General features: G+C 44.8%; 2 protein-coding genes across 2 annotated transcripts in view; both read left to right on the forward strand.

Moving 5' to 3' along the window:
• The window catches only part of LOC119286401 (coilin-like), an 8,973-nt gene extending 1,954 nt beyond the window's left edge, over positions 1 to 7,019 (forward strand). The window contains exons 4-13 of the mRNA XM_037565774.1: positions 112 to 291; positions 955 to 1,021; positions 1,631 to 1,699; positions 2,782 to 2,983; positions 4,383 to 4,417; positions 5,260 to 5,565; positions 5,673 to 5,744; positions 5,926 to 6,081; positions 6,167 to 6,446; positions 6,535 to 7,019. Of these exons, the coding sequence (XP_037421671.1) occupies positions 112 to 291; positions 955 to 1,021; positions 1,631 to 1,699; positions 2,782 to 2,983; positions 4,383 to 4,417; positions 5,260 to 5,565; positions 5,673 to 5,744; positions 5,926 to 6,081; positions 6,167 to 6,446; positions 6,535 to 6,797 (1,630 nt within the window). The 3' untranslated portion in view covers positions 6,798 to 7,019. The remainder of the gene's footprint in view (positions 1 to 111; positions 292 to 954; positions 1,022 to 1,630; positions 1,700 to 2,781; positions 2,984 to 4,382; positions 4,418 to 5,259; positions 5,566 to 5,672; positions 5,745 to 5,925; positions 6,082 to 6,166; positions 6,447 to 6,534) is intronic.
• A 1,599-nt stretch (positions 7,020 to 8,618) lies between these two features.
• Positions 8,619 to 9,782, forward strand: LOC119319587 (ethylene-response factor C3-like). The gene has a single exon (XM_037594071.1). It carries the CDS (start codon positions 8,619 to 8,621, stop codon positions 9,453 to 9,455), a length of 837 nt encoding a protein of 278 aa, XP_037449968.1. The 3' UTR covers positions 9,456 to 9,782.
• The last annotated feature ends 737 nt before the right edge of the window (positions 9,783 to 10,519 follow it).

Here is a 10,519-nt window from a genome sequence, read left to right on the forward strand (position 1 = left end):
ATGATTACACAACCATTTAGATCACATCTGGTTTCATGGCTGCTTGCTTCTCCTATCTCGTGTTGCGTTCTGTTCTGTTCAAGTGATTCTGCTACCCATCTGGTGATGCAGGAGAAAGAAACTGAAGAAGGTAAAACACATCGGGTGCAGCAAGGTAGATGACATTTGCCAAGATCAGAGTTCTCATGGTTCCAAAGAGTCGAAGCCGTCCACTATTGGTATTGAAGAAAAGAAGGCTGATATTCAAACTGAATGTACTGTTGAGTTGGATGGAAAGCAAAAACCTGACAGGTAATATATTAAGTTTCTTCTTTCCACCCCATCCGATAAACAAGTTCTCTTCTTCCTGGTAGTGGTACTACCAAGGATCATGGACAGCAAAGTACCAATCCAGGCAATAAAATCACCACTAGTAAATGGTGCTAAATTGGTTTAAATTACATGCTTATAGCATATTGAGTATATCATCACAACATATTTTGGATATACTCGATATGCTATAATCTTTTGTGCATTAAAGGTGTACGGAGTTCCATTGTCCCTTATGTTTATGTCACCAAGAGATAGTGATGACATGTCATTATATTTGCATAAACTGCAAGAAGCTTTTTGAACATGGCATTTTCTAATGATTCAGCATTTATTTCTGTTACACCATTTTAAAGACTGTTTTTGCCTTTTTGTAATGGCAGTTATTTTTATTTTTGTTTCTGGTTATATATGTACAACAGAATGTGAGCATTAATACAAAGTACGTCCTAGTTCATTTTTAATAGGTGGTATCTACATATATTAACAGTAATTCTGGTAAAAAAAAAGGTATTATCATGATACAAAAAGACTTATGGACTCTTTTGCAGTCTTTTCATATTGTTCACGCTGGAGTATCTTAGAATTAGTGTCATTCTTTTTCTGTTAGATCTTTGCAAAAAGCTAATCTTGGAACATTTTCAGGTGCAATAAGACCGAGTTGAGTTGCGAAACTGAGGTGGCTGGGCAGACAACTCAAATTCCTAAAACGGTTTGTGTAATCTGCATTTCTGCCTTTAGAGAAATCCAGTGATTGGCTCTATCTCTGTTAGTTTATTTGGGCTGTAAATATTTTCCTCATCAACTTTCATGTTTCTTATAGTTGGTAAACATTGTCATGTATTTATAGTACGTTATGAGACCCAAAGTTCTCAAAACTGATCTAAAGATGCCGCAATGACGGATCATTGTAAATAATAATAATAATCTTATGGCTAGGTTGGGCATTGCATCGCTAAACGTAGTAATAGTAAGTATCTGTTCTTGGCCAAAATAGACCTACTCAATTTTTTCCTATATATTCTACTGCATTTTTCATTTATAAAATAAATATGTACAGCAGATGCTACTTGTAAGATAAGATATTTAAATTGCCTAGAGATTTAGATGGAGTTGTATTTCCTTCTCTTAATTTGATTTAATCTTTCGACTTTGATAAGACAATAGATAGGACTGGATCATGCTCCTTTAGCTCCTCTTTGATATGCTAATAACGGGCATTACTAAAATTTTGAAACAGAAGCTATGATGTCACAGTTTTTCTGCCTCTGCATTTTGGTTAATTATCACATGTATTTTTGTCTTTGTTTTGTCCTGTCAGAGTCGAAGTGCTCGTCGTAAGAAAATCAAAAGGCAACTTAGGAAGCAAGAGAAAGAAAAGCTGAAAGAGGTATTTTGTTAACGATTTTTTGTGTTCTCTTTCGGCTTCACATGGTATCTTTTATATCCTTATTACTAGGGCATGTTAGGTAGGAATTCGGATAACACTGCAGATTTGTGAATCACTGCCACTGACAATCTTTGTTGGATAAGTTGTTTAAGTAGATGTTTAAATAATCTCACTAATCACATCCACATGTGGACCTTTTCAAATCAAACCATACTCTTTCCTTAAATTCTACCTTTTCCCAAGACTCAAGAAGACTGTCGGTGAGTTGATATTAGAGTCTCACAAGAGTTTGAACCTGTAGATTGGTAAGGCAATCGTTATCTAAGAATCCGTAGTAGGGTTCATTATTGATTTACGGTTGTACTCCCTCCGTTCGGAATTACTTGTCGCAGAAATGGATGTATCTAGACGTATTTTGGTTCTAGATACATCCATTTTCAAGACAAGTAATTCCGAACGGAGGGAGTACTACTTTACGAGCATTCTGTAACTCATGTTACCTCCGAATGCTTCATTCATCCTCTGAACCCAATCATCTGGTGATGGCTTCTCTCCCCTCTCATCCCCACTTTATCACCCAGATTCCAGTCTCTCCTGGACACAGCTCGCTAGCCTATCCAGCTCCGCTCTCCCATGCGAGACCCACCTTCTCCCAGTGGCGCTGCTCTTCGAGATCATCCTCTCTCACCCATCCCGATCCTAAATCGCGCCATGCAGCCGAGCCACGGAGACCTCACCCATGGGGACGGCTGGTGGTAGCCGAGACGAAGGCAACAGGAGGAATCGCGGCAATCGTGGCGGCTGTGAAATGGGCCTCCACGGGGAGGGCTCCCGGTGCTGCAGCAGAGGCGGTAGGAGGAATGATGTTGGTTGTTGTTGCAAAACAAGAAGGTCTGTTCTAAACTTGCACGTGGGGTTGGAAGAGAACCTTAATGTATTTCAATTGGTACCCTACTCCAGTGGCTCTAGATCTCCCATGCGATTAGCACAATTGTCGTACCTGATATGGTCTCATATCTATTGTAGGCATAAAACATAAATGGTGTTAGCCAAACATATTAATCCGCAATGTATATTTGTAGAATGTGGACTGCCAGGAATCACCCGCTGCTGCTGACTGTCCATCCTCAAGCAATCACGATGATCTTCCTTGCCCGTCAAGCAATGAGAATGGCCCTCACTTGCCATTTTCAAGCCATGAAGCAGAGGAGGAAGAATCTGATGCATCAGAAGATATTGTTCCAGTTGTGGTTCGTCCTGGTCACATTCGCTTTGAGCCAGCAGGTATTCCTGAGCCCGTGAAGAGCTAATTCCTGCTAATACGATTTTCTGCATTGCAACAGTTGATTTGTCGATTGGCACTTCACTGATAGTGTATCTGTTTATCATCCCCATTGTGAAAGAAAGCTTGTACGAATTGTAGTGCCCCTGACTACACTGCATGCGAGCACACATGCCATTATGCATGTCCAAGCATGGACACATTCTATGCTCTGTATGGTCAACTGGAAAACGTTTTTTGACATCTTGATAATAATTTGCTATTATTCAAGTTTCTATTATTATTTTTGTATGAGCTGCTTGCCTGCTTGTGTCCTGCCTCTTGACTCTTGAGTCATACTTGAAGCTCAAAATATAGTGAAATTATTACGAAATTACTTCCATAGTTTTTGTGGTAGAGTTATTGTAGTCATTCAGTTCAATTTGACACTCATAAAAGAGGCAAATGATTTATGTTGTGTTTTTTTGGAAAAATACCTATAATTTGCATCGTGGACCAATTAGTCTGCTTATTTATACCTGAAAGGGGTGGATCCTCAAGGCAGATCACTGTGCTAAGTTAGGAAATATAAAACAGTGTTGCTCCCAAGCCTATGAATTTTGTTCCTGAAATGATCTTCTGAGAGAAAATATCCAAGGAGGATAGTCTTACCGTTGCCAAGTGGCACTGCTGGTAGATTGTGTTATTCACTATGTCCACAGTCATCATTACTTGGATTCACTGTGTCCATAGTCACCATTAGTTGGAAATATTAATATAGTTGGTTTGCTTTTTAGTTACTTAGTCGAGTTTATTTATTTTTATAGATTGGGTGTATTAGAGATAAGTTCACTTGGCATTGGAGATCTGTCCTATTAGGTCATAGAAGGGACTGCATTGCATCTTTGCTTTTCAGGCAAGAACAATGAATTAGTTTTCTCTCTCAACATCTCTGTATCTCAGATTATACCCAACCTTTTCCTCTGAAAACCTTTATCCCCTTCAAGCAATGTCATTTGCCCTCTACTACACAGTAGGTACCCCGATGAACCAAGATTTGTATCACAGTGAGACTAATTAAGGGTCAACTACTAGGCTTCTAAAATAAAAGTTTAGGTTGGGCTGCCAGAATTTTGGCAGCTTATTTTGGCAGGGGGCAGCTTATTTTGGCAGCCACCCATAAGCCCCAAAAGAACTGGCCCGAAAGTCAGTTGTCTAAGTGGCTATGGAGCTATATATTTTTTCTGTGTGAATCAACTATATTGCAGTTCCATTTTCCCTTCATGACTTGTATTTTTTTTAACTTTTCTAACAGTTCTATAGGAATCATCATTCTTGTGTTATAGACATCATTGTACAAACTTCAATCCCTACCTGAATAATCATTTATTTTGTTTAACACAGAATTATTTGTGTTTCTAGGTGAACCAAATACGTCATCAGCGAAGGAAGCACAGGTTTACTTACTTCTCTTTGTCCTTTCTGTTATTCATCATGGAATGCCTATAATGTTCAATCTTCCTGCAACAACTAAAATTTGGGGCCTATCTATGTACTTACTGAAACATGTTGCTTATCCCTCAGTTCAATTGGATGCGTTGTTCTGCTCAAATATTTTTAAACAGACAACAGATGCCAAGGCCTAAATGTTGACTTGTGGATTAACTTCTAACTCTGTCCTACATGCTATATTTTTTATTTCATTAGCTTTAGACTCAAAATTAGTACTCCAGATAGCCTATTCCTTTATAAGAAACTTAGATGCGAGGCTTATTTCATCTCGATGGGGTACCAACATTCAAGAAGAAATAGCCACTATGTCAAAACTTTGTGGGAACAACAGATAAAACATTAAAAAAAAATTCCCCTAAAAAGCTACAGCTAGGAGGAGAGTATGAAGTCGACAAGCAGCGAAATGGAGTGAACTTTCCTTTCCATATCTTCCAATGTGGACTGAGTTTTATTCTGAAATGTTAATAGTTTGCAGAATATCATCCCTTCCCCATATGTTCTTTAACAGATCTTTTTAAAGCCTTCACGCGTGCTTGGGGTGTTAATGATAGGTTCTTTTCCATTTTCCATCTTATATTTAGCCCAAGTTTCATGGGGTATCCAGTGCATGTATGTGAAGAAATATATAATGCAGATTGGTAAAATCTAAGTTAGATGTAGATTTGAATTATGCGTTATCAAGATTACCATTTTATGTACATGAAAATAGGAAATAGAAAATATTGTTTAAGTTGAGTAAAATCAGTATCTACTTCCCTTTCCATTGATGTTGTTCTTCTGGTTGCAGGCAAATTTCACATGGGGTGGAACCATGAGCAAAAAGAAGGGACAGAAGTGGGGAATGAACAACTCAAATAAGAAAAGCGCTGATACCGGCAATCTTGGGAAAATAGTTGGAAGCAATACTGAAGTTAACCACCTTGTGGTAGATAGTAGGGATGAGCAAAATGTTTTTTCTGGGGCCAGTAATCAAAAAGTCAACGAGATCAATCCTGATGTGTTAGCAAAGGAAAAATCTGTTGCTGAGGAAGGGAAGTCTACCAGCGAACCTTTGGACTTTGAAGCTCTGTACCCCCTAACACGTCTTCCAGTGGTATTGGTTTCCGTTAGTTGCTTTGCAGAAGTTGCTTATTCTTAAGCTGTATTTTATTGTCTAGTTTGATTCTCTTTGTGAGCTTACCCTTTTTTTTTCTGTTACAGGAGGGAGATCTGATTGCTTATCGATTGGTTACGCTGTCTTCCTCGTGGTGTCCGGAGATATCTTCGTATCGGGTATGACACAATTTCCACTAGAAGTTTCAATTTCTTATGGAAGCACTTCTGCATGGGTCATTTGTTGCTTCAAACATGCGAGGGCAACCATGAAAACAAAACACATCTTAAATGTTCGAGCCATCGTCTCTGTTCTTAAATTTGGGCAACCTATGTTTCATCATTTTACACACTGTTTCAGGTTGGTAAAGTTCTTGTGTATGATCTGATATCATCGCGCATCATTCTGCTACCTGTTCCGGAGCATCCAATCATCACGGAGGAAATTACATGCGAGGACGAGTCAGATACTATGATGGTGGATACGTCACCCTACAAGGAAGATGGCTCCTTGGAGGTAATCACTCGCTCGTGTTCAATTTCCAATCTTAACCACGTGCGCAAACCCGGTAAACATCACCCTCGACGTCTACTGCATGCAGATCGAGTACTCCAACCTTCTCGATGTAAGACTAGTGAAGGGCAGCAAGCCAGTATCCGCAGACCTTAGCGCTCCCACTAGAGAAACAGGGAAGGAAGGCAAATCACCGGTCGGAGAACCAGTCACCTTGGACGAAAACAAGGGCAAAGTTCATAGCCAGAATGGAACCCCGGTGCCAGCCTTGGGCGAAAACAAGGGCAAAGTTCATAGCCAGAATGGAACCTCGGTGCCTGATAGCAGTAAAGGCCCAGAAACGCCACGAGGTCCAGAAGTGCCGCCAGGTATAGACCTATAGCTAATCTCTTCCTCTACACCTAGCATGTCTTGCTATTGTACGCTGATTTAGAAACACCGGTTTCTTTTGCGCAGAAAACACGCATGATAAGGCCTGGGAGGCAAGCAGCGAGGCCCCAAACGGCAAGCCTGATGATGAAGCCGAGGGGAACAATGGGTGGGGAGCTTGGAAACAGAACGCTAGCACGTCGGCGTGGTCGTATAGAGCGCAGAGAAGCACCGCCCTTGGTCCGACCCTCGCGCTTCTGAGAGGCAACAATGGCAGAGGAGGTGGCAGGGGAGGCGGTAGGGGAGGCGGCAGGGGAGGCAAACCCAACAACCGGAAGTACGGCAAGTGATGATGTGTTAGCACGGCGCGTTCGGCATTCGGAGTTGCTGATTCATTTTGTATGCGATGCTTGGCCGAACGAAGATGGTGTCTGTTAGCAGTTGTCAAACCATTTCGGAGAAAACAAGATAATGTCTGTTTAACTGTCGGTTCGGAGTTTAAAAGACCGCGACCGCGTAAATGCAAGTGATCATCGTGTGCGTTGGGGGAAATAAGTGAGGCTCAAAAACCACCACGTAGCGAAAACAAGTGAACACATCAGGATCTGGCCGTATTTCTGCAAGCATTTCAAAACCAGCCTTCATAATTTAAGTTCTGCAACCGGATTAATATGAGCACTATTGCATCAGAATTTCCAGAGTTTTACAGTAAACGGAAGTGCAGCAGAATCAGATCAACGGGAAGAAAATAGCACTGTAGTTCCGGTTCTATGGAACAGTGAAATAAACATCCTAAATCATAAAGAAGTGATGTCAGATAATTTGCGATTTTGAGCGATCCACTGTCAAATCAATACTAGCACGAATTGCGATGCTGACAGTGGCGTTGTCCTCTGCGAGCGTTCCCTCGCTAACACGCACACTGTGAATGAGTCACTCACCTTTCGTTTTCACTAGGTCGAGGGAGAGGTGTGACCTTGTCTCATTCGTGAATAATCTGTCTGACTCCAAGCGACGCTCAATTTGTCCACTTGTCGTTTGCTTTGAGCTGTATGCGGTTGTTTATACGGTTGTCGTCGCTTTTTTTTAAATATATATAAAGCACGACGAAAGCCGTTTTCGGTAGATACAATGTATTTTCCATGTGTGGGGTCAGTATATAAAACTGTCTCTTATAACATTCTAATGAATCGATTGAAGGCAATCAAAGCGAGTGACTCGGTCGTACATAACGCAGCTAATTAACACGTGGCGATCTAAAATAAAACTCTAAATGATGGAACCAAGAAAGAAGGAGGAAGCAACAGGCGAAAGAAGGAGATAAGGAAGATTCGTATGGAACAGGCGAAGGGGCAGCGCTGCTGGGGCCATCGAGGTGCAATGCATCCATGCACGTCCCGCCTAATTACCGGCCATGCTTGCGTGGAAATTTCCAACAAATTAAAAATGGCGCGATGGCGAGGTGCAAATATTGACTCACGTGCGGCCTCATCATGTACTCCACCATTTGCAGTAACATAATCAATCGTCTCACTCACCACCCAGCAGCTAATCCAGAGCGAATATGACAAGGTCAGGTCAGGTCAGGTGCAATGGACCTCAACATTGACTCACGTGAGGCTAATTAAGCTTGGCTCACCATTTAAGTGCAGTGGAGTGTATACCACTACCAGCACTACTCCCACTTGATCATTACTTAAGCTGGCTAGCTCAGCTACAACGATTAACATTACCACCATGATTTTTCATGATCACAGATTCGCATATTTCGGTGGGGTCCGAAATACTTGTAACCCTGAAATTTCGAGCCAGATTCAATCTAAAATTTTACTTAGGTTAAATTTTACTGAGTTTTGAAAACGCAAAATCTGAAAGGATTTCCGAAATTTCACGTATTTCGGCGACGCCCAAAAGTTTTTCGTTTCTGAAATGAAGAACCTTGGCTGCTACCATCTTCTTTCACAATTGCTGCAGTGTAGCATTCCTGCATTTTGTGGAGCCCCGGCAAAAGCACGGCAAGTAGCCAAAGGGACGGCATCCGGAAACAGTCGGGAAACCTGTAAGCAGAGCACGTTCCCCTGCTTCGTTCTCTTCCCAACCAACTCCTGCCACGGTGCCACCGGTATAAAACCATGGAGGCGCGCTTCCACTCGACATCAAAAGAACATTCCATGGCTGTTCCAAGCGGCACGTGCGCGGCTTCTCCTCCTTCTTCTTCCACGTCGCCGCGGCTCAGCGCCGGCGTCGTCAACTTCTTGGCGCGCCGTGCCATGACCACGCACCACCGAGCAGCAGCGGCGGCAGCAGCATTTCCCCTCCACTCGCCGGGCTCCTCCACCGGCTCCGCCGACTCCGTGCCGTCGAGCAGCTGCCGCCACCACGCCCCGGCCACGCCGCCCCCGCCGCCGTTCGACACTAACGACGCCGACGAGAAGCTCCCGCGCAACATGCTCTCCCAGCACCAGGACGGCTCCGCACACGGGACAGCGGCGGCGCCGCTGAAGCAGGAGCCCACCGACGCCGGGGTGGACGCCGGGCGCGCGTTCCGCGGCGTGCGGAAGCGGCCTTGGGGCAAGTACGCGGCGGAGATCCGGGACTCGACGCGGAACGGCGTGAGGGTGTGGCTGGGCACGTTCGAGAGCCCGGAGGCGGCGGCGCTCGCCTACGACCAGGCGGCCTTCGCCATGCGCGGCGGCGCCGCCGTCCTCAACTTCCCCGCGGACCAGGTCCGCCGCTCGCTGGAGGGCGCGGGGGAAGACGTGCGCGGCCGCGCCCACGGGGTGTCGCCCGTGCTGGCGCTCAAGCGGCGGCACTCCATGCGGAGCCGAAAGGCCACGGCGTCGTTGCCGTGCCGCAAAATAGCCAAGGCCGCCCGTGGGCGGCCGGAGGGCGTGGTGATGGAGCTGGAGGACCTTGGCGCGGAGTACCTCGAGGAGCTGCTCGGCGCCGCCGACGACATGACGGCCTCGGCTTCCGATTCATGGTGCTCGAGTCATCATTCCATCTGATGCAACAAGAGAGTTGGCAAGTGGCAACGATGGATTGATCACCATTTGTGTAGTTCTTTCTTCTCTTCCCTGTTGCTGTTGCTGGCCGTGGTCGGGTCTCGTTCCAGAATTTAGATAGCCTCTGTAGGATTGAGAAACGGTTTGTGAGACCGACGGCATGTTTAGGTCTGAACTTAGATGGCCGTGAAAGATGTGAAGTGTCAAATGTTTGGGTTCGAATCCAGTCAAAATGGGTGCATGTTTGTAGATGTTCATAGGCGCCAAGTTCAAATTTTGTGTGGCTTGGGTCGCTGTTTTTTCTTTTCAAAAAGAATCAGAAAAGGTACACGGGATTGTGGTTAGTTTTTATCGTTGGCGGGTAAAGTGGACTGGAAAAAAGAAACATGCATGTCCTGATCGACCAGGTCAAGTCAAAGTTCAAACATGCCTGCAAGTTGATGTTGGTGTGTGTTGGTAGGCAGTCACGTGCGAGTATATGCGTACAAGATAAACACAATAAGAGCATCCAATAAAAGATGCAAATTTGAAGATATAAAACAGAAGATATAAAGGCAACTCGAGCAGATGATGTATATATTGGAGATGTAAAAGAGCAATTCGAGTAGATGATGTATATATTGGAGATGTAAAAGAGCAATTCCAACAGATGATGCAAAGTGAAGATGTAAAACCGGCCGCCCGCCGTACGGATGTGTACAACTAGTCTGCATGAGCGCCGGTGGCCGAGCATCGAAAGACGGGAGGAGCACCGGTGGACCGAGCGGCGGCCGAGCGACGAGAGCCGGGAGGTCGAATGCGGCGGGGGGAGCTCGAATGGCCAGTGGCACGGCCGCGAATCGAGCGGCGAATTGGTCGCGGCGGGGCGGGGCGACGACCGTGCGGCGCGAGAAGGTCGGGTCTGGCGGCGGAAAGCAACGACGGTGTGGAGGTAGGTGTGCGGCTCGAATCTGACGGCGGCAGGGCGGTCGGGGAGCTCAAATCATGCGGCGGCGATTCGGGGGTGGAGAAGTGGCTAATTCAGACGATTTGGAGGTAGGCGGCGGTAGAGCAACAACGGAACCGAC

The sequence above is a fragment of the Triticum dicoccoides genome, chromosome 1A, assembly GCF_002162155.2.
Source record: "Triticum dicoccoides isolate Atlit2015 ecotype Zavitan chromosome 1A, WEW_v2.0, whole genome shotgun sequence".
In the NCBI taxonomy this organism is placed as follows: Eukaryota; Viridiplantae; Streptophyta; class Magnoliopsida; order Poales; family Poaceae; genus Triticum; species Triticum dicoccoides.